The sequence below is a fragment of the Trichosurus vulpecula genome, chromosome 3 (genome assembly GCF_011100635.1).
Source record: "Trichosurus vulpecula isolate mTriVul1 chromosome 3, mTriVul1.pri, whole genome shotgun sequence".
Classification (NCBI taxonomy): Eukaryota; Metazoa; Chordata; class Mammalia; order Diprotodontia; family Phalangeridae; genus Trichosurus; species Trichosurus vulpecula.
In genome coordinates, this window is record NC_050575.1 from 96,106,815 (window position 1) to 96,134,635 (window position 27,821).

Below are 27,821 nucleotides of genomic sequence, written 5' to 3' on the forward strand. Positions count from 1 at the left end.
AAAAACCAAACAATTTCTGCTCCATCAAAAAGCTAATATTGTGCTGGTGGGAACACAATATGTATACATGAGTAAGTTTTTTTTTTTTAAAGTACTGCTAAGTCATCTGAAGATGGGAGAGGCCAAAATAGCCTGGGCCAAGCAGTGCTTTGATAGATTTTAAATGTAATTTAAAGAAAAGATCTTTGTAGGAGGTTTTATTTCCAACAGTCAGGAACTGATGCAGGTTTGTTAGACCAAAGAAGTACTCTTCACTTGATCAGTGGTTAAAAAAACATGAATAGGTAATTCTCAAAGGACAAAAATCCAAGCTGTTAACAGCCTTAAGAATGCTCCATGTCACTAATAACTACATAAATGTAAATAGTAGATATATGTAACTCTCAGCTTCTGCCTTATACTTATCATTGGCAGAGTTGACAAAAAAGGAAAATGACAAATGTCAGATTGGCTGTGGGAAAACAAGCATATTAATACATTGTTGGTAGAGCTGTAAATTGGTCTAGCCAGCCTGAAAAGCAGTTTGGAACTATGCCCCCAAACCACTAAACTTTGAGCATACTCTTTGACCTATGAAGGACGGAAGAAGCATTGATTAAGCTCCTATTTTTGTGCCAGGGATTATATCACTAGGATACCCCAAGTATATCAAAGACAGAAGACAAGGACCTATATAAAAAATAAATACTATAATTATAGCCATTCTTTTTGTGGTGGAAAAGAACTGGAGGGTTCTCATCAGTTTGGGTACTGGCTGAATAACCAGTAATATGCATGCAGTGGTATACAATTGAATGCCATAAATGGTCGCAGCAGGTGCAGATATACTGTGAGCTGTAGTTACAACCCTGCACACAGGAGGCCCAGGTCACAGGGTCGTCTTCTTGATGAAAACAGCAATGGGATTTGGCAGCCCCTTGGGTGTCTGAGCAGCCGTTTAAGAACCTCACTACTCACCTCCTGGTGTGAGGAAGGGGCTACAAAAAGTGCCCTAAACATTGCTTACCCAGCCCTGGCTTGTTTACTGTGGCAGGCAGGGATCCCATCCTTTGGTCAAAACACAAAAAAAATGCACACCACCTCAAATGTTCACATGGATTATCTGTGGTAGCGCATTCCAAGCTTATATTAGTCTGATCTGCCATAGTTGGACGTGCTATATCTTGACTTTTAACATGGTGATATCATTTTGGTCCTCTTCAAGAGTGAAGGACAATAACAATAAGCAACCATAAATGTTTCAGAGAATCCTGGGAAAACTTTTTTGAAGTGATACAGATATAAGTAAGCAGAACCCAAAGAATGATTTATACAATAACAAGAAAAATGTGAAGAAAAACAGCTTTGAAAGAGTGGTATAATGTCCATTGACTATCCCAGCATACCATTGTTGAATGCTACCCGCCTTCTAACAGAGAGGTGATGTCCTCAAGATGCAGAATGAGATGTACATTTTTAGACATATTCAATGTGGAAATTCATTTTTCTTGATTTTACATATTTGTTACAAAGGATTTTTTCCCCTTTTTTTATTCTCCCCTCTTCCCCCCCTCCCCCTGCCAAATTGGAAGGATAGAGGTGCTGGGGTTGGAATAAAAGTTAGAAGAGAAAAGAAGGAGAGCCAGATGGAATCACAGAGAGGCAGGATAGCTTTGAATGTTACATGTTAATTTTTTTTATATCCTGAAAAGGAAAACCAAACACTAGATAGATATTTATCGTTTTATGTATAGGACCTTTCTGTTCTACAATGCCTATAGAAATGCTCCATTTATTCAGTTCAAAATTTTAAAAAATTTAATTGGAAAAATGGTGATTCAAAGTTGTGGGAAGGTATTAGCAGTTGCTAGGTGGTGCAGTGGGGAGGGTTTAGTATATACAGTTTGGACCTGAAGTCCGAACCCCACTTTTGACATTTATTTGGGACCCTGGGCAAATCACTTACACTTTTTGTGCCTTAGTTTCCTTATCTTTAAAATGAGGGGGATTTGATTCTATTGGTTCTTCTAGTTCTAAATCTGATTCTGTATCCAGGAATGGAGAGGTGTAATATAAGCCAGGTATTATTTGTATTTCTAGATTAGTACCTCATAATTCGAAGTGCCTGTCCCAAGGACAGAAGGCACTTAAAAGATCTGGATCCACATTGACTGATTGACACGATGCTTTGTAGTTTTGATACATGAATTCCTCATTTCCCTTAGGGGGAAGTCTTTTATGCTGTGACTCTTGTCCTGCTGCATTTCATCGAGAATGTCTGAATATTGATATCCCTGAGGGCAACTGGTATTGCAATGACTGTAAGGCAGGCAAAAAACCGCACTACCGAGAGGTTGTCTGGGTAAAAGTTGGCCGATACAGGTAAGAACAAATTGAATGGAAATACCGTTTTAATTGATGTTTTTCTTAAGAAGATTTTAATTTCAAGTAATTAATTTAATTTGTTCCTACCTCTATTCTTTAAGTTCTTTTCCAAAGTCCAGGTGTATGTGTCTGAGTGCCTTTCCCTTTTGTATCATTCACAGGTGGTGGCCCGCTGAAATTTGTCATCCTCGAGCTATTCCTTCCAATATTGATAAGATGAGACATGATGTTGGTGAATTTCCAGTTTTATTTTTTGGCTCAAATGATTACTTGTGGACCCATCAGGCCCGTGTCTTTCCCTACATGGAGGGAGATGTCAGTAGCAAGGACAAGATGGGCAAAGGAGTTGATGGGACATATAAAAAAGGTAAAATATTGTTTATGCTTGTGAAATTTACATTTGTACAGATAAGTCTGATACCAGAGGCCCCAAGCAAGCCGAGTGTCAGGATCACCATCATTCAAATACACCTAGTAAAAAGAAGTCTTCATTGTGGTTAAAGCCTCCTGCTTTAGAGTTCATTGTTGGTTATCGTGTGTGCTGATACTCACCCAGGAATCAAATTCTTTAAATGTTTCTTCATTTTGTTTTTGCTTGCAATTTTCTCAGCTCCCGTTCATCATTACTCATTAAATCTGTTCACTTCTCTACTGCGCTGCAAAATTAGGGAGATGGTCATAATATTGATTATATAGTAGCAGATCAGTAATTTTGGAGGCATTTTCTTTGTGTGTATCATAATGCATGCGTTATCCCTTTTGTCTTTCAACTAAACATTTAGCATTATTCTCTACTTGTTCACAAGTAGATTTTAAGCTACTTAAGAATAAGGACCAAACATTTACTAAGCTGTCATGTGCCAGCCACTGTGCTGGATTCCGGACATGGTCTCTCATATTGCCTTATAGTGCCTAATGAAAAATTAATAAGTACGTGTTCAGTAAAATTGGTGTTTGTGTATAAGCCTCTAATATATCAAGTGTTTTAAATTGACTTGTGCACTGTTTATTGTTTTGTTGTTTTGTTTCTTTAGCTCTTCAGGAAGCTGCTGTCCGTTTTGAGGAATTAAAGGCCCAGAAAGAGCTAAGACAGCTCCAGGAAGACAGAAAAAATGACAAGAAACCACCACCCTACAAGCATATCAAGGTGAGAAAAACTCTATAAAATTGCTCTCTAGGAGTAAACATTGAACATATCCACACATTATGACAGCTGATTGTCCATGCCTTCTGTTAGTAATCACAGTAATGTTTTTTAATATCTGCAAGATACATGATTAGAAGAGAACAAGTAAGGTGCAATAGCTTTAGGGTTCCAGGAAGGGTAACATTGATAAAATCTTTTGGAAAAATTACTTCACAAAAGTTGTTTAGATTTGATTCAGTGTGTAGATTGAATTGAATGTTTTGGAAAAGACCAAGAGTACCATAAAAAAATTTGGCCCTGAACCTTATTTGGATAAACGTTTTTCTCTTCTTGGATATTAAAATGACTCTACTGGCAAATCAGACTTCAGTTGGTACTGCTACAAGAGAAGAGGAATTAAAATATTGCTGATAAATGGAACTACTTGTCTAAGAGCCTGTTTCCTTGTGTCTAAAATGTAGGTAATAGTCCATATGTCAATCTGAGTCACTGAGTTGTTTGAGAAGTGCTTTATGGACCTTAAAATCATCAGTTCTTGTTAACTTCTGTGATAAAGGTTTGCATAATGTCCAGCCAAACACAATGAAAAGTAAATATTCCCTCCTTCCCTCTTTAAGTTACTGCACGTTCACTTTTGTGACCCAAAAAAACAAGTCATCATTTGACAGGTTACAGATTAGGGACCTCTAAGCCAGTAAGTTGCAGAGATATTGGTGACCAATATCACTGAAGGTTCCTTCCTCTGGGTATTCTCTATTCCTATGAAATCATGGAGTTAGTTCCCCTCTCTTATTGAACTGAGTGATTTAATTAGATTTATAAAGAGAAATAAGAGAACTCAATTTGATGGAAAAGATAATAGCTACATACTTAAAATCATATGTGTCCAATAAGGCATGAACATATTTAAAGGTCCGCACATATTTAAAGAGATTAAGATTGCTTAAATAATGGAAATATATTCTAGAATGTGAAATTTTTGAGTGGGTGCTTTTATTTGAGGTGCCTGGTTTCCTTTCAATTTAAATTTCACATAATGAAGTCATCCAGGATGATAGTTTTCCTGCTTTGTTCATAGGTTTAGATTTTTGCCTCATAGATTGTCTTTCATGTAATTCAGTTACACTTAGCAAAAGTACACAGTATGCCTAGGGAATTGTGGAGAAGCAAGGGACACCCACAAATTGCTAGTAGAATTACAAACTTGGAGACTAATATGATAGTATGCTATAAAAAGATAGAAAAATACCTCATTGTTTTCAGGAAATTATCTGAGGATATTGTTAATTTTTCAAATATAGCAACATTATTTGTTCAGGGTGGGGGTGGGGGAGAGGCTCATAAAGAAATTGTCCAGCAGATGGAGAGTAGCTGAACAATTTGTGTGTCACCACTGTAATAAAATTCTATAATGAAATTAAGAGAATAAGCATGGCATTAATGAAATACAAAATTGTCCATTCTTAGTTCTACTATGTTTCTTTGTGATTTTTTTCAAGTCATAGGCTATATGGGCCTTAGCTTTTCATCTGTTAAATTGGGGCTTGGTTTTCTTCTGTTTCACTAGGTGAACCGTCCAATAGGCAGAGTTCAGATCTTTACTGCAGACCTGTCAGAAATTCCCCGATGTAACTGCAAAGCTTCAGATGAAAACCCCTGTGGCATTGACTCAGAGTGCATTAACCGAATGCTCCTATATGAGTGCCATCCTACTGTCTGTCCTGCGGGTGGACGCTGCCAGAACCAGTGCTTCTCAAAACGCCAGTATCCTGAGGTTGAAATCTTCCGTACATTACAGCGAGGCTGGGGCTTACGGACAAAAACAGATATTAAAAAGGTAAAGGATGTCTTTGACAATTACATGAATGTTCTTCAGATGGGGGAAAGAAACATCATAACTTCTCCCTCTTTACTTAAATGTCTTGTAAATCTTACCTGTTTCCATCTTAATGCTTCACTTTGAAACAATATTGAGAGTTAGTCTAAATGATATACATAAACATAAAGATAATACTTACTATTCTGTTGCTATATGTGTGTATATATATATATATATATATATATATATATATATATATATATATATATATTACATAGAGCAGTGGTGTCAAACTCAAAATAGGAACTGTGGCCATTAAACCCTATGTAAAGATCCCCACAGGCCACATATTGACTTAGAAAACCACATATTAATATTACCTGTGTCTTATTTTTATTTATTTTGTCAAATATATTTCAATTATATTTTTATTTTTGTGCCACACTTAGTGTTGTGGACCGCATGAAGCCCGTGACCCACATATGTGATACCTCTAATGTAGAAGACTGAAGTATTGACTATGATGATTCAGATCATCAGATATTTATTGACTGAGAAGTAATACACAATGAACAGTCTTGGTTCTTCAGGTGCAGATAAAAGGATAAAAAATTTAGATTTTCTTTGCTCTCTAGGCTCTTATAGTCTAGTAGCAATAAAGAGAGTTGGATGCTTATATATATGATAAAAAATAAAATCAATTAGCATGCATTTAGTAAGCAAACAACCAAGATAAGACTAAAGTACCAGCCCTTGCCCTCAAGGCATGCACATTCTGATAGGAGAAATAATATATACATAATAAGTGTATTCAGAATATTCACAAAATGTATGCTCTGTGACTTGGGAGAGGACATTAACACGTGACACCAGGAAAGATTCCTTCTAAGAGGTGACATTTGAGTTCAGTCTTGAAAAAGTTGGGCCTCTAAACTGCCCAGGTCAGGGAACACCTTCCAGATATACAGGACAGTCAGTGTGAAAGCACAGAGGTGGGCAGTGAAATGTTATCTGTGTGGAAGAGCATGCAGGCCAGTTTTACTAGACCAGAGAGTGAGTGGAGAGGCATGGGAGGGGGCCAGATCAAGACAAGCTTTAAATACCCACCAGAGGAATAGATTTAGAAGTAATGGAGGAGCCATTGATGGAGATTGAGAAGAGAGAAAGCATGGTTAGATCAGCATTTTAGGAAATTATATTGGGATAGGGAGAGTAGAAAGTAGAAAGGCTATTGCAGTAGTCCAGGTGAGAGGTGATGAGTGCCATAACTAAGATGGAGGCCGTGTGAGCAGAGAGAAAGGAACATATACAAGAGATGTTGTGACTCTATAGACTTGACAATTTATTGGCTATATGGAATGAGGGAGAATGAGGGATTGAGGATAATAAAAGTAGTAGTAACTAGCATTACTAAAATGCCAGGCTTGGATTCAGGAAGACCTGAGTTCAAACCTTAACCCACTGTACACACTTACTAGCTGTGTGATCCTGGACAGATCACTTTACTCTGTTTGCCTCAGTTTTCTCATCTCTATAATGAGCTAGAGAAGGAAATGACAAACTACTTCAGTATCTCTGCCAGGAAAACCCCAAATGGGGTTGTGAAGGGTCAGACATGCCTGAAAATGACAGAACAACAATAACTGGCATATATAGCATTTAAGTTTGCAAAAAAAAAAAAAGTTACCTCATTTGACCATCATAACAACCATTTGATATAAATGCTTTTATTAGTCCCCATTTCATATATGAGGAAACTGAGGCTAAGAGAGGTTAAGTGACTTTCCCAGGGTCATATAGCTAGGAAGTGATTTAGGCAGCATTGAAACTCTTGAATCTTCCTGACTCTGGCTCAGGTTCTCACTGTGTCACCTCGTTTACACCAAAGGTGTCAACCTAGGTGACTCAAAGGGTGATGGGTCCCTACAGAGAAATAGGGAAGTGAGTTTGCAGGGAAGGATAATTAATTCTGTTTTGAACACATTGAATTTAAGATGTATATGAAACATCCACTCCATAGGAAATATCCAGTAAGCAGTTGTTAATTTGAGATTGGAGCTTAAAAGATAGCCTTGGGCTGGATAGATAAATCTAGGAGTCATCTATGAAAAGATGATTAATTAAACCTGTGAATGCCAAAGAGGTCACTAAGGGAAAGAATATAGAGAGAAAAGAAGGTTACCTGAAAAACAGTTTTAGTTCATAGGCTTTACCCATATCTCCAGCAAAGGAGACTAAGGAGTGATTAGGTAGTGTTAGGGAGAACCAAGACAAAGTACTGTTATCAAAACCCAGATAAGAGAGAGGATATGGAAAAAGGAGGGTACTGGTTGGGATTGTTGAGTGCTGATGAAACCTCAAGAAAGATGAGGATCAAGAAAAGGCCATTAGATTTTTCGGTTCAGAGATGATTAGTAACTTTGGAGAGATCAGCTTCCAATTAATAAGGTTAGAAGTCAAGTGTTCAGAAGAATAAGAGGAAAAGATTTGGAAGCATTGTATATAGACAGCATTTTCAAGGCCTTTGGCTGGAAAAGGAGATAAAGCCCAAGGCTGAATGTATGGTATGATCTTTTGAAGCATGGGGGAGGCTTTGGGCCTGTTTGTAGCCATTATGGAAGGAATCCGTATATAAGGAGAGATAGAAGATTAGAAGAGGGGGTATGATAGTGGGGAACCATCTGGTCAAGAAGTCTAGAATGGATGAGAACAAAGGTAAATGTTAAAGGATTGTCCTTGTTGAGAAGGGCTGTGTCTCTGAAAGAAATGGGCCTGGTGGTGTCAAGGCATTGTGAGAGAGAGAGTAAAGAAGTGAAGGTTCACAGTAAATGCCCTCAGTTTTCTTTGTGAAGTATAGGGTAAGGTCCTCAGCTGAGAGATGCAAGGAAGAAGTTCTGTAGGGAGAGTAAGGAGAAAAGAGAAAGTTTGGAATAGTCATTGTGGAAGGTAGTATAGCAAATTAATTAGAAAGGAAAGGATTGTTTTACAGTGGCAAGGATCCTGTTATCAGATAACTTACATGATTTTTTCCAATTTTATTCAGGAACATGTGAGTAGGGGTAGAAAAGGTAGATGATAACAGCAGCAGCTAACATCGAGAGCTGAAAAGGCTTCGTAGAGTTAACATGTTAAGTTACCTCATTGGAGTTTCAGCTGCTTTTACCTCCATTTTATGGATGAGGAAACTGAAGGTTCAGTAACTTCCCTAGGGTCACACAAGTTAGTACATGTCTGGGGCAGGATGAATTAATACAGTGTTGTAGTTTTGGTGAGATGTGAATGGTGATGGGACAAGAGCAGGGAGTTCAAGTATAGAGGATAGAATCAGAGTTGGACTGGTTCACTCAAGGGGAGGAGATCTGAGAAGAATATGATCAAAGATCTTGGCTACAGACTGAAAGAAGGGGGTAATTATCACTGGGCGGACAAAGAAGAAATTTAGGGGGAATAAGGTACGGAGATAGATGGAACGATAGATTCTGATCAGATAAGAGAATTTTAATTCCTGTATAAGCCAAATGGAACCGTGATTACTATGGTAATTCTATTCAGCTAACACTTAAGTGCCTGTTATATGCAGGATATAGGTTTTTGTAATATAAAGTTGAAAGAGAACATTCTTGGCTCTAAAGGGCTTTCTGCTCTAATTTGGGGGTGCATTTTATCCAGTAGGCTGTGAGAAATTACTCAAGGTTTTTGAATGGGTATGTGATGTCATATGACTTGTATATTTAAAAAATTATGTAGAACGATGAATTATAAAACAAAAGACTACTAGAAGCTAGTAGATTACCTAGAAGACTCTTATCTTCTGGTACTGATTGCCTGAATTAGGATGGTGGCAGACAAAGTAGAAAGGAAATGAGTGAGGATGCAAAAGACATGCAGTTGGAATTTGTCTTTCGGCATCACTAACGGGGGTGAGGAAAGAGTGGAACATTTCTTATGCTACTATGCTGAATTCTTAGGGTGACTTCAAATGATGGTTCTATCCACAAAAATCAATTACAGAAAGAAATATCATTTGAACTGTCAGCTTTCTGTCTATATTGAGAGCTTAGAGGGAAGCCAATGGAAGAACCTTAAAGGATGTCCACACTTCAATGAAAGAATGAAGAAACCACCCACAAAAGATAATTTTAAATCTTGGTAATCTCCGTAGAAGACTTTTGGGGGTTTTGTCTGTTTTTATTAGGTTAGGCTCTTCAAGGTCTTGTACTTAAACTATTTGCAAGATTTTCTTAGGGTGCACACAGATGAGCAGCAATTATGAGGTTCTAGAGGGTTGAAGGAGAGGTTAACTTTCTCAAAGAGACATGCCTTTTCATCCCCTCATTGTAAAAGTAAATAAGAGAGGTTTGAAGAAAACATTTTAGGATCTACAGTAAGTGAGTGAAAGAAGCTGAAGATGGAACAAGTTGAAATGAAAGGTACTTCCTGTGTTTTGTGGAGATAAAGTCTCACTGTGGCTTTTACCTTTCCAATAAAATCTAAATTCTAACACCCATGGTTACGTAAGTAATGCTCCAAATTAAAATGCATCCAGATATTGTTACTGTCATGTGAAAGGCATGTTCCTATTGATCATCTGTGAAGATGTCAATAAGCTTGCATTAAGCCATCTGCTTTGTAAGTGGATTGATTAATAAATACTTTCAATTCCGTCCCTACCCCCCCCCCCCCCCAAAAAAAACCTTTACAATAAAATCTAAACCCTCAACATCCACAGTAAGTAAAGTGATAGGGAATACAACTCAGGGCTCTAGACCTGCATCATTAAGGACCAGTTAGTACTTCATGTGCTTTTCCACAAACTCCTTTGGTAAGGACACCACCTGGTTATGTACTTACTGCAAGGTAAGCCTTTAAAGAGAGTCATGGGTGAATTATTTGTGGAGTTTTCTGCCATTAAGGATATTCTATTTTGTGTTACAGGGTGAATTTGTAAATGAGTATGTGGGAGAGCTAATAGATGAAGAGGAGTGTAGGGCTCGAATCCGTTATGCCCAAGAACACGACATCACCAATTTCTACATGCTAACTTTGGATAAGGTAAGTAATATAAGTGTATTTTTGCAGCTCATTCTTTTAAATAGTATTTTATCTTTTTTCCAATTATATGTAAAGACAATTTTTAAAAAATTATTTAGTATTTTATTTTTCCCTGGTTACATGTAAAAACATTTTTAACATTCATTATGTATGAGTTCCAAAATCTCCCTTCCTTCCTCCCCACCTCCCTCATTGAGAAGGCAAGCAATTCAATATAGATTATATGTGTAGTCATGCCAAACACTTCCATAATAGTCATTTTGTGAAACACTAATCATATTTCTCTACGTCCTGTCCCATCCTCCGCCCCCATTTATTCTATTCTGACTCCTTTTACCCTGTCCCTCCTCAAAAGTTTTTTGCTTCTGACTACTCCCTCTCCCAATTTGTCTTCCCTTCTATCACCCCATCTTCTCTTATCCCCTCCCCCACTACTTTACTATAGGGTAAGATAAGATTTTCTATGCCCAATTGAGTGTGTTTGTTAACCCCTCTTTGAGCCACTTCTGATGAGAGTAAAGTTCACTTACTCCCTCTCACCTCCTCCCTGTTCCACTCCATTGTAAAAGCTTTTCCTTGCCTCTTTTATGTGAGATAATTTACTCCATTCTACTTCTCCTTCTCTCTTTCTCCCAATGTATTCCTCTCTCAACCCTTAATTTCATTTTTTAGATATTATCACTTCATATTCAACTCACATCTGTGCCTTCTGTCTATCTATGCTCCTTCTAACTACCCTAATAATGAGAAAAGTCTTATGAGTTACATATATCATCTTTCCATGTAGGAATGCAAACAGTTTAATAAGTCCCTTATGATTTCTCTTTACTGTTTACCTTTTCATGCTTCTTTTGAGTCTTGTATTTGAAAGGCACATTTTCTATTTAGCTCTGGTCTTTTCTCAGGAATGCATAAAATGTATCTATCTCATTGAATGTCAATTTTTGCCCCTCATGGATTATACAGTTTTGCTGGGTAGGTGATTCTGGTTGTAATCCTGACTCTCTTGCCCTCCAGAATATATTCCAAGCCCTCCGATCCTTTAGTGTAGAAGCTGCTAAATCTTGTGTTATCCTAATTGTGACTCCATGATACTTGAATTGTTTCTTTCTGGCTGCTTGCAGCATTTTCTCCTTGATTGGAGAGGTTTGGAATTTGGCTATAATATTCCTGGGAGTTTTCATTTTAGGATCTCTTTCAGGAGGTGAGCTGTGGTTTCTTTCAGTTTCTATTTTACCCTCTGGTTCTAGAATATTAGGGCAGTTTTCCTTGATAATCTCTTAAAAGTTGATGTCTAGGCTCTTTTTTTTGATCATGGCTTTCAAGTAGTTCAGAAATTTTTAAATTATCTCCCTTGGATCTATTTTCCAAGTTAGCTGTTTTTCCAGTGAGATATTTCACATTGTCTGATATTTTTTCATTCTGTTGATTTTGTTTTATAATTTCTTGATTTCTCTTAAAGTTATTTGCTTCTATTCGCTCCATTCTAATTTTTAAGGAATTATTTTCTTCAGTGAGCTTTTGTACTTCCTTTTCCATTAGGCCAGTTCTACTTTTTAAGGTGTTATTTTCTGCAGTATTTTGGTGGGGTCTCCTTTACCAAGCTGTTGACTTGTTTCTCATGATTTTCTTGCATCACTCATTGCTCTTTCCAGTTTTTCCCCTACTTCTCTTACTTGATTTTCAAAATCCTTTTTGAGCTCTTCCATGGCCTGAGACCAATTCATATTTTTCTTGAAGGCTTTGGATGTAGGAGCTTTGGCTTTGTGGTCTTCTTTGGAATGTGTTTTGATCTTCCTTGTCACCAAAGTAAGTTTCTATAGTCTAAGGGTTTTTTTCATTGTTTGCTCATTTTCCCAGCCTATACTTGACTTTTTAACTCTTTGGTAAGATAGGGCTCTGCTTCCGTTTGTGGAGAGCATACTGTCCCAAGTTTCGGGAGTTTTGTGCAGCTGTTTTCAGAGATGCTTCTAGGGACCTGTAAGTTTTCAGTTCTTCCAAGGTGGTATAATCTAAGGAAAGGTGTTTATTCTTCTCCTGACCTGTGCTCTGGTCTGTGAGTGACCACAAACACTCTTCTCTGCCCTGAAACTTTGAGGAGGGTCCCCTCTCCACTGTTGCCACAAACTCTGCTGTGCTAATGCTCCTCCTTCCCCAGGACTGAAACCCAGATCCAAGTATGGGCAAAACAACAGAGTCCTGCCTCAGTGCTAGCAAAGAGACCCCTGCAATCTCCTTTTGACCAGTTGTTCTGTCCCCTTACCACTGTGGGCTGAGAGCTCCAGAAGCAGCCACTACCACTGCTAATTCAGTCATTCCCAAGGCCTGCTCCTGGATTGCTAGGGCTGGGGCTGTGCTGGTGTGGCCTTCACTGGGCTTCAGTCCTCTCTCAGCCTGGTCCAACAGATCTTTCCTGTCAATCTTCCGGGTTGTTTTGGGCTGGAAATTTGTTTCATTCTGTCTTTTTATGAGTTCTGCTGGTCTAGAATTTGTTTAGGGTCATTTTTTTAAAGGTATTTGGAAAGGTTTGGGAGAGAGTTCAGGCAAGTTCCTGCCTCTGCTCTGCCCCATAAAGACAATTTTAACTTTAATTTTTTAAATAAAATTTTGAGTTCCAAATTTTCTCCTTCCCCTGTCTCCTCCCTAAGATGGTAAGCAATTTGATTTAGGTTATATATGTACAATCATGTAAAACATTTACATATGTGTTGTGTTGTTTAACAAGAACAGAAGGAAAAAACTAGGAAAAAAAATAAAGAATAGTATGTTTCCATCCACATTCAAACTCCATCATTTCTTTTTCTGGCTGTGGATAGCATTTTCCATCATGAGTCTTTTGGAATTGTCTTGGATCATTGTATTTCTGAGAAGAAAAATGTCAGCCATAGTTGATCATTGCACAGTGTGGCTGTTACTGTGTACATTGTTCTGGCTCTGCTCACTTCAATTTTTGCAGCTCATTCTTAGCCATCCTTTTTACTGGAGTTGAGGAGGAATCACTGAGAGTGAACAACAGTAGTGATGATGAAGTAGCTCTTCTTATTGTGCTACCCTGGGTATATGGAATCTACTTTTTACTGGCATATGCCAAATGACAAGGGTTGTCTGAGTGGAAGACCCTTCCAGCTCTAAATTTGTGGTCATTACTAGTGTCTGACATTTACTTAGCACTTGAAGGTTTGCAAAGTGCTTTATATTCATTATTTTGTTGGATCTTATGGAACTCATCTGGGTCTTTGATCAGAATAGAAAGCGACTTTGCATTTTACAAACATCTGTTTTCCCCTATTTTTCTTAAGCATGCAACCCATTTTCAACCGAAAAAGAAATAAAATTAGATTTGTAAGAGATTTTTCAAGAAATCTGGCCTTATTTTTTTTTCCCCACATAGACAGTGCAGGAATTTGTTTCATTTGACTGTTCATATTTGTTGCAAGGACTTTGTTTTTCTTTCTTTTAGTGTTGGGAGGCAGTTGAAGGAGAGAAGGCAGATTTTTGTTGATTGAAAAAATTAATTTAAGAAGAAAGTAATATAGTCTAGCCATTTCATATTACATGAGGAAACTAAAAGAGGGTGAAGTGCATTGATGAAGGTTCACATTGTGACTTGTTCCCAGAACTGGGGACTGACTCACAGAAGGTTCAGTTTAGCACCTGTTATGTTCAAAGCACTGTGCTTAGCTCCCATTGATACAACTACAAAAATGAGAGGTTTGCTACCTTCAAGAGGCTTACTTACATTCAGCTGGGGGAATAAAAATACAGCATGCACTGAAAAGTAAATAGAAAATAATAATCAGGCAGCCATAGATGGCTCACTGAACAGAGTGCTGGACCTGGAGTCAAGAAGACCAGAGTTCAAATGTGGTCTGAGACACTACCAATGTGACCCTGAGCAAGTCACTTAACTTCTATCTGCCTCAGTTTTCTCATCTATAAAATGGGAATAAGAATAGTACCAACAATATGAACAGGCAGTTTTCAGCTAAAGAAATTAAAGCTATCTATAGTCATGTGAAAAAAATGTTCTAAATCACTATTGTTTAGTGAAATGCAAATTAAAACAACTCAGGTGCCACCTCACACCTTATCAAATTGGCTAATATAACAGAAAAGGAAAATGATAAATGCTGGAGAAGATGTGGGAAAATTGGAAAATTAATGCATTGTTGGTGGAATTGTGAACTGATTCAACCATTCAGGAGAACAATTTGGAACTATGCCCAAAGGGTTGTAAAACTATACATACCCTTTGATCCAGAAATACCACTACTAGGTCAGTATCCCAAAGAGATCACAAAAGGAAAAGGACCCCATGTACAAAAATATTTATAGCAGCTCTTTTTGTGGTAGCAAAAAATTGGAAATTGAGGGGATGGCCATCAGTTGGGGAATGGCTGAACAAGTTGTGGTATATGAATGTAGTGGAATGCTGTACTATATAAGAAGTGATGAGCAGGCAGGTTTCAGAAAAACCTGGACAGACTTACACGAATTGAAGGTGAGGGAAATGAGCAAAACCAGGAGAACACTTACACAGTGTTAGCCACATTTCATGATGATCAGCTATGACTGACTTAGCTCTTCTCAGCAATACAATGATCTAAGACAGTTCCAAGACTCATGATGGAAATTATATCCACATCCAGAAAAAGAACTATAGAGTCTGAATGTGGATCAAAGCATACAATTTTTACTTTTTAGGGGTTGTGTGTGTGTGTGTGTTTTCTCTTTTGTGTCTTTCGCAACATGACTAATGTAGAAATATGTTTACATGATTTCACATGTATAACCTCTATCAGATTGCTTGCCATCTTGGGGAGGGGGGGAGGCAGGGAGAAAAAAAAATTTGAAACTCAAGTCTTTTAAAAAAGTAAATGTCGAAAACTCTTTACATATAATTGGAAAAAAATAAAATACTGTTTACCAAAAAAAAATAAAATAAAAGTATATGGTACTGCACATCATGAATAAAAGATTAAAAAAATAATACCAACATCCCAGGGTCGTTGTGAGGATAAAATAATATTTGTAAAACTTCACAAACCTCAAAGCAGTATATAAATGTTAGCTATAATATAAGAAGGTAGAGAGGACTAAATTCATCAGTTCAACAGAATTCCTTAAGAGCTTTTTAAATGTGGAGAACTGCACTCAACACAAAGTTCAAAATAGGAGATATTCCATATTTTGAGGATATTGTAGTAAACCAAATGTAGAAAGATGCCTGGCTGAAGGGTCACTAATATGAAATGAGAAAGATAGGGGGACATCTGCTGGTAGACAGTGAGTCTCCTAATAATACCTAGTAGATTATAAAAGATTTCTTGCCTTAATAACACATGTAATTCAGGTATGGTCATGTGTTGGTAATGCAAACTCCTTTTAAACAAGACTCCATATTGATGTTGCTCAGGTACCAGTGGTCTTCCAAAATATCTTAAGAAGCTTCATCTTCAGTGTTTTCAGTCTTTAATCTTCTTTTTAGATGAGTGCTCAGCAATGATTTAGTCCATGGAGGAATTTCTTCTATAACTTTAGAAAGTTATTATCAAACTTTTCTTGGAGACTTCCAGTAATGGGCTCACTGTCCACATTCTATATGCATATATGCATGTGCACATACAGACAGTAGTTGCAAATGCCTTTGTAAATGCATAGCCCATGTAATTTATTGCCTGTGTGTCTTTAAATCAAAAATGTTGCATTTTAAACTCTTATTTATTTGGTTCAGTCAGATAAATATGTGCTTGCCATGTACAGATCTGTACAAAGAGTAGATTAGGCTATGACTGATCTTTTTTAATACTTTAAAAATCTTTACATTATTATCCCTCTAGTGATGCAGATCACAACTCCTAAACTCTTTGATAAATGGGTGTCAGATCCTTTAATAAATGGTTATCATGAGCTGTTACAGTGAAAAATCTTTATCCTTTTGTGGCCAACTATTTGGAAATAAGTTTCTGCACCCTTTGGCTTATATAGTTGTGCTGTGAGTACACACACCATGTCTAGTATAAAGCTATATATGCAGAGAGTAATGACAAATAAGTAATTTTTAAATTAAAATTTATTTTTCAATTATCAAGTACTTTTCTCTACCCCTCCCCCAGTGGAGGGTTGAGGAAGGAGGGAGAACCACCTGTACAAGAAATATACATTGTCTAGTAAAAACAATTTCCATGTTAGCCATCCATCATCCCTCCAAAGTTCTTCGGTCTTTAAAAATTCTTAGAGTATAAACTGTTCTTTTGGATCTCCTCACTTCACTCTGCATCATCTTTTAAATTCTTCCCAGGTTTTTCTCAACCTTCTCTTTTCATCATTTCTTATAGTACAATATATTCCATTAACATTCATATACCATAATTTATTTGGCCATTCCCTAATTGATAGGTAACTATGCTTTTGATGACAGCCCTAGGCCTAATATCAAACCTTGTCTTGCTTGGTATAAAATTATTGCCAGAGTTGGCATCAGAATAAGAATATTGTGAAGGGTTTTTGAGTTTTCTCAATGTTAAATGTTATTTATACCTAAATTTGAAGTGCTGATAAATAATACGCACAAATTTAGTCCCTAGTAAACAGGTGTTAATACAGTATTAGTGCAATATAGACTTCTTGTTCCATCAGATTCTGTCTTCAGAAAGGAAAAGTTACTTTTCCTAGAGACCTCATGAGTCATTAAAAAGAGAATGCTTCATTGTCTGTAATGCAGATGGTAGCCTCATCAACATACAGAAAACATGCCTATGCTTAGCAAATATATCTTTACTGGCATTGTTATTGATGTAGATTTATTAATTTTTTGTATTTTTCCTTGTATCTCTGGGACTGTATCATTGCTGTTATTCCAAAAGGAAATTATGCTCATTTTATAAATCACTGCTTGCTTTGGAAAAAGTTCTATCTGAAAGTTTCCTTCCATCTCTGAATCCCCTATTCCTAAATAAATTAGAAGGCAAGATGTTGTACTGAAATGACTGCTGGCCTCAGATTTAGGCTACTTTGATTTGAATTCAGATTCTGATACTTGATAGCTTTGTACCCCTGTGCAAATGATTTCTCTCTGAGCCTTAGTTTCTCCATACATAAAATGGTGATAACATGGTATTATCTTTCTTGTAACATTGTTATGAAAAAGTACTTTTCTCCTTAAGTAGAGAAGCAGAATAGCTTACTGGATAGAGCACTGGGGTTGGAATCCAGAATGTGACCCAGGACAAGTCCCTTCACTTCCTCACTCCCAGTTTCCTGTATATATTGGAGATAGTGACAGTACTTACTTCACAGAAGGCTTGTTGTGAGGGTCAAAAGGGGGTGTGTGTGTGTGTGTGTGTGTGTGTGTGTGTGTGTGTGTGTGCGTGCGCGCACATATGTGTATGTGTGTATGAAAAACATGTTTAGAAAACTTAAACATGCAATATAAACATAATGTACTATTATCATCAGCTCAAACATAAGAAGGTAATGCTATTTTTCTTCTGGAAGTAATTTTTTAAATTAAACTATTAATAAAAAAATTTTTTTAAACTGTGATTACAGGACCGGATTATTGATGCTGGCCCCAAAGGAAATTATGCTCGGTTTATGAATCATTGTTGCCAGCCCAACTGTGAAACTCAGAAGTGGTCTGTCAATGGAGATACTCGAGTTGGGCTTTTTGCCCTAAGTGACATCAAAGCAGGTAAGATGGCAACCTTCAAATGGGTTTTAATAAATATGGGTGTGTCTACCCCGAAGTAACTAATTTAAGCTTATTTTATTATTAGTAATGCATGCAAGTGATCCACTATATAGATAGCAAAAATGGCTGGAATCTCAGGCATGCAAGATGAATCAATGTCTTTTTAGTACAGTTATATTATGGCTTATATTAATATATGGGGGGTGGGAATGAATCTTAAATTATGGCCTATCCATATCTCTAATTCAGATTGGTCTCCTAAGAAGGAGTTCCCTCAGCTTATGTATAATCATTGAGTTTATCTAACCTTGACTGGTTGGGAAATCTTGTGCAAGTATTCTGAGAAAAAAAGGCTAGGTTTGCCCCTTTTTCAGTCATTACTAGCTGCAAAAAGCAGTAGTCAGAACAAAAAACAAGGCCAAAAGGGGCAGGTTTCATTAAGCACTCTTAATCTATTGACATTTCATTAAGAAGCTCTTGGTTTTCCCCACAGGATGGAATATTCATTTCCTCATGAATTAATGCATGCTTCCCAAATTTCCAAAAGATTGTACGATATGTCTCCATGTCTTTTATCTTGGGCCCACAGTGCTGTCCCCATACAAAACAGTTTGTCTAGTAAATGAGTCAAAATTTGTGCAGAGCACTCTAGGAATGTTTCTTTATTACTGTTATGTAAAGAAGAGCAGATAATGGTGTTTTTGGAAAACATTGAAATTAAAGCACAGGATTATTTATAAGAATTTCTCTTACTGGTTCTTGAGTCACCGTGACCATTTTGTTCTTATGACTTCAAGTCCAGTATCTTGAACTGATCTCATTATCTCACCCACTTCTCTATCCTCTCCTTATTCCTCCCCTCCCCCCACGCCCAAAAAAGTCTCTGCCAGTTTCCTTCATTGTCCTTTTTTCTTCTGAGGCCATTACCTTCTTCCCAGTCAATCAGATGTGAAACTTTGGAATCATCTTTTTTTTTCCTCCCTTACCCCAACATCCATTCAGTCAGTCTTATAAATTGTTTCCACAATTTCTCTCCACTCACCTTGTTAACATCTTAGTTCAGGCTCTCATCACCTCTTATCCACACTGTTGTAGTAGCTTCCTAACCTATTTTCTTCCTTCTAGTTTCCCCCAAATCCATATTTTGCACAGCTACAAAAATAAACATCCTAAGTGAAGGTATGACTGTCACATCCCTGCTCAAAAGCTTTCAGTGGTTGCCTCTTTCTGTAGAATAAAATAGAAGCTGCTTAGTCTGCCATTTAAGGTCTTTCACCTACCTCTACCCTTCCAGCTGATTTTTACATTGTTCTTTTTCACTACTACATACTTCATGCTGTTGTGGCTATCAAATGAGACACCTCTTTGTAAGGTCTTTATAGGGGCAGTTAGGTGGTGCAGTGAGTAGAGCACCGGCTCTGGAGTCAGGAGGACCTGAGTTCAAATGTGGCCTCAGAGACTTGACACACTTACTAGCTGTGTGAGTTAGGACAAGTCACAACCCCAGCTGCCCTGCAAAAACAACTACAACCAAGAAAAAAAAGTCTTTATAAATTTCACATAGCTATCCAAATGTTTTAATCTGTTTGATGTTTTAGGTACTCAATATTAGAGCCAAGTTGAACTACCATCTCTTCCCAGAACTTGACATGCCGTCTCCTGCCTCACTGCATTTTTTAAAAATGCTCTCTATGCCTAGAATGCAGTTTTTGCCTTAACTCTGAGAAACCTCTCTTTTTTTCAAGGATGCTTATTTTCCCCTTCTGTCAAGAAGTGCTCCTCTCCCTGTGCCAGTTAAAGGGTTAAAAGTGTTCTGTCTTTCCTTGGTACTCTGGGTCTCTCTTTTGTCCCCATCACATGCAACTACCTCTTGTGTTACGCATGTACTACCTTATGCCATTGAGACCAAAGGACCCTTTCATTAGTATCTGCATTTCCAAGTTACAGATTCCTGATTGAAGTTATTTCCACTTACTGTTTTTTGTTTCTATCCTTATGTATAACCAATATCCCTTTTTTAATGAAAACATTCTGTTCCATTAGGAAATCCTCCTGACGGGTAACAGGTAATTATACTGAAATGTCATTTTACTCATATTTTTTCCTTTTCAGGTACTGAACTCACCTTCAACTACAATCTAGAGTGTCTAGGAAATGGAAAAACTGTTTGCAAATGTGGAGCACCAAACTGTAGCGGTTTCTTGGGTGTTCGGCCAAAGGTACTGCTTCCTAGTGTCTTGTTAGTGCTGGTGCTATTGGAGTTCATGAGAAAAAAGAGATTTTTGCCTTGAATTGTCAACATTAGTTGTTCACTAATGCATTTTGATATTGATTGAACTTCCTCTTAATAGCTGAGACACAGCATCTGCGGGGCATTTGGGTGTTTTTTTCTGACTTTCCACATGGTAGCTTGGAAAGTAAAAAATGTCATCACCTCTTTTTCTGCTTCTCACTTCCATATCATCTTCCACTTTAGTTAAGCTCATTCGAATGCTCAGCATCTTGACACAAGAGAAAAACTGCTTCGTTAGTTAGCATTTAGATAGTTCTTCATGCTAAGTGTTACTTTTTGTCCACAAACAAAAAATACTTGGGTTTTTGCTGTCCAAAAGTTTAGAATTTAAAATACATGTGGGAAATTGGCAATGGAACTGGTAAAAAATAAAATGGGTAGGATCAAAAGCATTTTTAGATGCATGAGAATATAGATTACCTAGTTGAATTCCCTCATTTTACAGCTGGGATGGTGGGTGATAAGAGGCAGAGGGAGATGGGATTTGAAGCTGAAAAAAAGATCTCTAAGACCATGCCGTTTCATGTCTGAAGTTTGTGCCACTTATTGTGATTATATTTGTCAAAGACTAATGAAGGTTGGAAACTCCTTAGTGATTTGAGATGAAAATTATCTCGATTACTACATTTTTAAATGTTCTTTTAAAATGGGAATTAGAGTGGATTTGCTATTTAAAAAAAAACACATGTAATAAATATCTAAATTCAGCTAATAGCTTACATCACTAATGTGATTTATTGTTTACAAAGCACTTTGCTCAAGACAACCCAGTGGAGAAAGTATAGTGAAGTCCTATTATTCTCATTTTATAGATGATGGAATTAAAGTACAGAAAAGATCCTGCCCTCAAATAACCTAAAATGTAGTCTGCTGGCAGAGAATTTAGATGATACAACTTAAAAAAAAATAAAATTGTATATAATGAGGTATTAGTGAGGCATTCAAAAAATAAAGCAATCCATTTGTATTAGTCCTTGATGGCTTTGTGGAGATGGTGGAACTTGGACAGACATTGAATGATGGAAGTTTAACCTAAAGTAAGAGTTTTAGTGGCCTCTAGTCAAATTATGCTACCAGCTTCTCACTGTTTTTTGTTTTTGCTTATTTTAACAGCAAAGAGAAGCATTTCATTTATAAGTTACTCACCTTACCTTTTTTCCTAAATAGACATGAATTAGATAAACCATAGGGTCTAGTAGCTAAAATATTGTTATATGCTCACATAGGACAATGAGAATTTCACTTGGTGGATAGGACCTTAGAAGTTAACTCTCTCATTTTACAAGTAAGGAAACTGAGACCCAGAGAGGTTTAGAACCTGCCTGTGCGTAGTCATACAGGTAATAAATAGTAGGCCTTGAATTTGGAACCAGGTTTGCTAACTAATAGTCTAGTGTATTGTTAATTCTCCCACATAGGGTGTTTTTCTAGTAAAGACATGTCATGAGCCTGGGTTGAGGGAGCCAGTAGAAGACCATAATGATTAAAACATGATTCATACTAGAGACTAAGGACTGATTTACTGGGGAAATCCTAGGTCAAATCTTACAGTCCAGGTTTTCTTAACCTTTTTTGTGTGTCATGGAGTCAGAACCCCATAGATCCCTTCTCAGAGTAATGTTTATAAGTGCATAAAATATGCATAGAAAAACAAAGAAAACAATTGTTCTGAAATACAGTTAAAAATTGTTTTTTAGGTTCATGAACCTCTTATATTAAAAGATTTCAGTAAATTTAGACCTGGTTGTTGTCTTAGATATCTAGTCCACTTTTAACATTTTATAGATGAAGAAATAGAAGCTCGAAAAGGTAAAAATAACTTGCCCAAAGTCACGCAAGGAGGTATTCGTATCATGGTCCTTTGATGCCATATAGAGTTCTTTTTTTTTCCCTCTGCACCATATAACCTTTTTAAGTTTTTTATTTACTTATAAGTCACAGAGATATATTACAGATGTCATCTTTAGAAAGAAAAATTTAATGTTGTGACCAATTTTTTACATATGTATGTTTTTCATATATTTAAGAATTATCCTTGGAATGTCAGGTGCACATGGAAGGCTTTTATGAATGAACATTTTTACTTCTGTGGCTTTTGAAATTCTGTCCTTTTGGTGACAAACTCTGTATCAGTTAACATAAATTTTTTTTTAAAAATCAATCACTTGAAAGTATTGGAATTGAGTGTCTTGTTCAGATTGGTGACCCATCAATCCTATGTAAGCACCCTTTTTTCTTTGCTATTTGGGTCAGCTCGAGAAGTTAGGAACAAACAAGTAAAATAGTGTGTTGACTTACAAATCTCCTTCCCACAGAATCATCCCAATCCCACAGAAGAGAAATCCAAGAAACTAAAAAGAAAACAACAGGTAAAGCGCCGATCCCAGGGTGAGATTACAAAGGAGAGAGAAGATGAATGTTTCAGCTGTGGGGACGCAGGGCAGCTGGTATCCTGCAAGAAACCAGGTTGCCCCAAAGTCTATCATGCTGACTGCCTCAACTTGACGAAAAGGCCTGCAGGTTAGTAGTAAGCCCACATCATAGGATCTGGTACTGCTCCGGTCAGTGACTGTCCTTTTGGCTATCTAGAACAGAGGCTATGTCCAAGACCTCATATTTGCCAGACTGAGAAAATATGAAGGATGGCCTTCCCATGTAATACTGTCCAGAAGAGGAGAGAAGGTTGGCTTGCTTAGTTGAAATTTTGATTTTTTTCTTAACTCATGAAAATGCATCACTGTTTATGGAATCCTTATTTGTTAAGATAAAAGGAAAATATGAGGCAGCTAGTTGGGACAGTGGATAGAGCACCTGGAGTCAGGAGGACCTGAGTTTAAATCTGTCCTCAGACATTTACTAGCTGTATGATCCTGGGCAAGTCATTTAATCCTAGTTGCCTAAAATGAATAAATAAAAGGAAGGTAATAAAGGTTCGGAGCCAACTACTGCCCATGAGGTAAATTTTTCAAGGAACATTCGAAGTGATCAGAAGCAAACTAAAGTTGTCACCAGAAAACATCGTTGGAGAATGGATAGTAAGAAGAGACTTCGAGTCAGGAACATCCAAGTTCAGATCTTACCCGCAAGTGTTTAATTACTGCATAGCCCTGGGCAAATCACTGGATTTTAGCTCCAGTTTCCTCATCTGTACAGTAGAGGAAAATCATAATCCTTGGACCTGTGAAAATAACAGCATCTGTACCTATCTTACAGAGTTATTGAATGAGATTTTCCCAGGATTTTCAGCTTCCTCAAAGTCAGTGGCAGAGTTAGAACTAGAGTCCAGGACTCAGTTCTCTTTCGGTTTTACAGTTTGCAGCAGATACATTTCCTTGCCTGAGCTATTTTTATTCCAGGAACAGGAAGTGAATAAGTAACACTGTGGATGACAGGATCCAAAGAGAATATGAAGTTTAATTGGCATCAATGTAGACTTACATTTGGGATCAAGTAATAAGCTCACAAAGTTATCTAAGCATTTTGTTTGGCAAAATATCAAGTTATATTTAATTTACTACATTATCATGAGTCACCAATGTGATGTGGCAACAAAAAAAGCTAAACTAAAGCCACATGAAGAGTTTTCAGGACAGGTGAGCTTATTATCACAATCATTTCTGCTTTATTCAAACCGACTCACATTTTATGAAGTTTATTGAGTCTGTCCATGGGGCAATAAGATGGTGAGGAAAATGGACACCTTGCCAGATGAGGTTCAGAAACCTTCAGTGTTTAGCTAAAAGAAGAGATTTAGAAAGGACAAGGTAGATTAGGCTTTTTCTGTTGGACTGAGACTACAGAACTAGAAACAGTGGATGGAAATTGTAGAAGGGCATTTTTGATTGGTTGTAAAGACAGTTCTTAAGAACTAAGAGCTGTACAGTGGTAGAATTGGCTGCCTTAAGGGAGGTATAGTGGATCTTCCTCCTTTGAGATCTTCGTGAGGCAACTGAATGACCACTTGTCAAGGATGTTATCTCTTTAGTCATAGGATAACATTAGATGACCTGAGACCTTTTCCAGCCTTAAAATTTTGGAACAGTTACTGTTGGACATTGTCAGAGAATGAGACCCCAATCACAGTCTCAAAGGAATTGATGCTCTTAGGAAGAGAGTCTTACCTTATGTACACTGGGGTGGAGAAGACTATTTATTAGTTTTCCTGCCAGTATTTTTTAAGATGATGAGATTGAAGAGTCTTTGTAACTAGTTTTGGCATTGGTTGATATGATGAATTTGCTATGCTGGGGCATAGGCAGCGTGGACACGATGGCCATTATTCTTCCAAAGTCATTCAGTGGCTTACTACAGGCACAGGGAACATAGAGCTTTGTGGAGAGGCCAACATCTGGCATTTGGGTGGCAGAGGGAGAGTATCTCCAGTGCTATGGGCAGAAATGAGAATAAAAAACTTTCCACTTCCAGGAGTGAGTCGTCTTCTGTACTATGAATGCAAGAAAGATTAGAATAAACACTTCAGCTCTTTTTCACGAACCTTCATTCAGGCTGTTTAGCACTTGGACAAGAGTGATCTTTACTACCAAATATGTGGTTGATTTCCGCGTTCCGCTGGTAGCTAAGCAAAGAGCTGCAAGATGCATTGATAATTTTCATTTCTTGTACACCTTCCAAAACAGATGCATTTCTGGAGCACAATGATTGCATCAGTGTTTGCTGGGATCATTCCTCCCATTTTTGTTAACTAGTCCTCCAAACTCTGTGTGAAATAGTTTTTCTTGTGTAGACAAGCAAAGAAATAAGTGATTTGTGTGCCACGCCTAGTAGGGTGATTAAAAACCTTCAGTATGGGCAGGCTACTGAGCCATATGATATCTCCTGTGTACCTCTTTAATATTGCAATGCTGTTCTTTCTCTTTTTCAGGGAAATGGGAGTGTCCATGGCACCAGTGCGATGTTTGTGGAAAAGAAGCTGCATCTTTTTGTGAGATGTGCCCTAGTTCCTTTTGCAAGCAACACCGAGAGGGAATGCTGTTCATCTCTAAACTGGATGGTCGCCTGTCTTGTACAGAGCATGATCCATGTGGCCCCAACCCTCTGGAGCCTGGGGAGATCCGTGAGTACGTGCCTCCCCCTGTGCCGCTGACTTCAGGTGCAAACACTCAGCTAGCAGAGCAGCCTCCTGAGATTCCTGCTCAAAGACCCCTGATGGTGGACAAAGCCCCTGGGGCAATGGGCCAAAGGCTCCAGCTGTCAGAGAAAACATTAGTAGGAACATGTCAGAGGCCACAGTTGTCTGATAAACCACTTGTGATGCCTGACTCCACACCCCAGTCACCAGATAAGACCCCTGGAGTATCAGGGCCAAGACCTCAGCCCTTAGAATTAGGCCAGAGGCCAGCAGACACATCTCTTGTAGTGTCAAGCCCCAGACCTCAACTATCTGACAAACCTCCATTGTCAGGCCCAAAACCCCCACCAACAGTTAGGTCCTCGGTAGCAGCTGGCCTCAGGTCCCAACTGTTGGACAGACCTCTAGCTTTAGCCAGCCCAAGGTCTCAATCTTTGGATAAGTCTTTGGGTTCTCTCAGCTCAAAGTCTCAGCAACTAGACAGGCCTGTAGTTACTACTGGACCGAGACTCCAGGCGTCAGACAAGTCCCCAGTGACAAATGGCCCAAAGCCCCAGACCTCAGACAAGCCCCCAGTGACAACTGGACCTAAACCCCAGACCTCAGACAGGCCCCTTGCCCCTTTGGGCCAGAGACTCCCACCTTCAGAAAAAGTGCTGTCAGCTGTAGTCCAGAACCTTGTATCTAATGAAAAAGCACTAAGGCCTGTGGACCAAAATACTCGGCCAAAAGATCGAGCTACTATGGTTATTGAACTGAGTCCTCGTCAAAAGGAACGAGCAGCTTCACCTCATGAAATTACACCCCAGTCCACTGAAAAATTACCAGTGCTGGAGCAGAGTCCCTGGCCTGTTAACAAAGCACTGGGACAAATGCCTCGGGCAGCTGAGAAAGTTCACCCTTCCGAACCAGTCCTCCAAGCATCTGGAAGAGCTTCAGTCCCTGTGGAACACACCTGGCAGGCTGGCAAAACACTCATACAAGCCAGACTGATCCCGCGGCCCCCTGCCAAGGGTTACTTGTTTGAACAGGCTCCTCGGGCCACAGGACGTGCACCTGTGTCAGTGGAGCAGAGCTCTGGGTCATTCGGCAAAGCCTTAGCCTCAGGAGAGCCCATGGCTGGATCCCCACAACCCCCAGGGCTTGCCACAAAAGCAACACCATTGATGGTGCAATCCCCTAGGCCCCCTGTCAAATCACCAGACCTTGTTCCCCCAACAGAGAAACGATCAGCAGTGACAGAGCACCCCCCCTGGGCTCTGGGGAAATCCCCAGCAGGGTCCACTCCCTGGCCTGTGGGCAAAGTGCTGACTGCAGCCAAGCTGAGTCCTGGTCCTACTGGGGCAGACCAGCCATTGGCACAGACTTGTCGGTCACCTGGGAGTCCACAGACATTGGCACAGACTTGTCGGCCCCTTGGCAAAGGGCTACTCAAAGGGCCAGACCCTAAGCCTGAGCAAAGTGCAGTACCAGCTCTTAACCAGACCCCTTCCAGCCATGAGCCTGCAGAGTCAAAACAGAAGTGATGATAGTAAATGCCATGTGGCCAGACAAGGTTTGCCCGCTGGGGTATTGTTTGGGGAGGGAAGTCTTTTCTTTCTCTCTCTTTCTTTTTTTTAAAAAACAAAAAACACACACAAAAAAAACCAACATCCCTTTTCCATTGTCATCCTTCCTATATTCCCCAGTTCTCAGAAACTCTTGTGACATTAGCCAGTGGGGGTGGCTTGAGTTATCAATGTACCAAATTCTAAGTGGGGGCCCCCAACCAAGGAGACAGACTGTGGTCCTTTTTCCTTCTTTTTACATATGGTAAACTTGAAATAAAAATTCCACTCTGGATTCAAGCATGGAATTCAGTTCCAATGGTCAGGTTGGAAAGATAGTGGGGCTTCCCCAGTCCTTTGGAGGGGAGGGAACTTGTATTTGTGGGGCTTGGGAACATCCTTTAAGAGAAAGTGATAGCCTTTCATTCAGCTCCTAACCTTTCGAGAACCTTTGACCAGGAAGGAAGTGGTGATGTCAAGGTGGACTCCCAGTTCCACTTGTCTCCTGCATTTTGATGCTCCTACCCCCAGAAGTGGTTGTGTTATCTGAATAACTCCTGGCAGATGGCTCCTCACATGCCCAGGTTCACATGTGCTTTTCACATAGAGAGCTCACTTCAGGGTCCATTTTTAAGAGGGTACAATGATAATGCTACAATGGGTTGCCCATTTGGCAGCTGCTGTTTCTATTCGGGCTAGGCCAAGCCCTCAGAGTTTTCCTTATTCAAACTTACTAGAACAGGTTGATGTGCCTCTGCATGAATGGTTGGGCAGAGGAGATGGACTGGAGAAATACAGCGGCGTCTCTTATTAGAGC

The 27,821-nt window shown here is 38.6% G+C and overlaps 1 protein-coding gene across 6 annotated transcripts in view; it reads left to right on the top strand.

The window, feature by feature from the left end:
- Window positions 1–27,821, top strand: part of NSD1 (nuclear receptor binding SET domain protein 1) — a 141,896-nt gene that overhangs the window by 109,535 nt on the left and 4,540 nt on the right. For 5 of the 6 annotated variants that reach the window (XM_036750744.1, XM_036750747.1, XM_036750748.1 and 2 more), the window contains 9 exons: window positions 2,205–2,361; window positions 2,526–2,731; window positions 3,399–3,511; window positions 5,079–5,348; window positions 10,266–10,382; window positions 17,934–18,075; window positions 20,188–20,294; window positions 22,684–22,888; window positions 25,251–27,299. In XM_036750744.1, the coding sequence (XP_036606639.1) occupies window positions 2,205–2,361; window positions 2,526–2,731; window positions 3,399–3,511; window positions 5,079–5,348; window positions 10,266–10,382; window positions 17,934–18,075; window positions 20,188–20,294; window positions 22,684–22,888; window positions 25,251–26,983 (3,050 nt within the window). In that variant the 3' untranslated portion in view covers window positions 26,984–27,299. Of the gene's footprint in view, window positions 1–2,204; window positions 2,362–2,525; window positions 2,732–3,398; window positions 3,512–5,078; window positions 5,349–10,265; window positions 10,383–17,933; window positions 18,076–20,187; window positions 20,295–22,683; window positions 22,889–25,250; window positions 27,300–27,821 lie in introns of those variants that run through there. The other variant, XM_036750749.1, reaches the window with a different exon arrangement.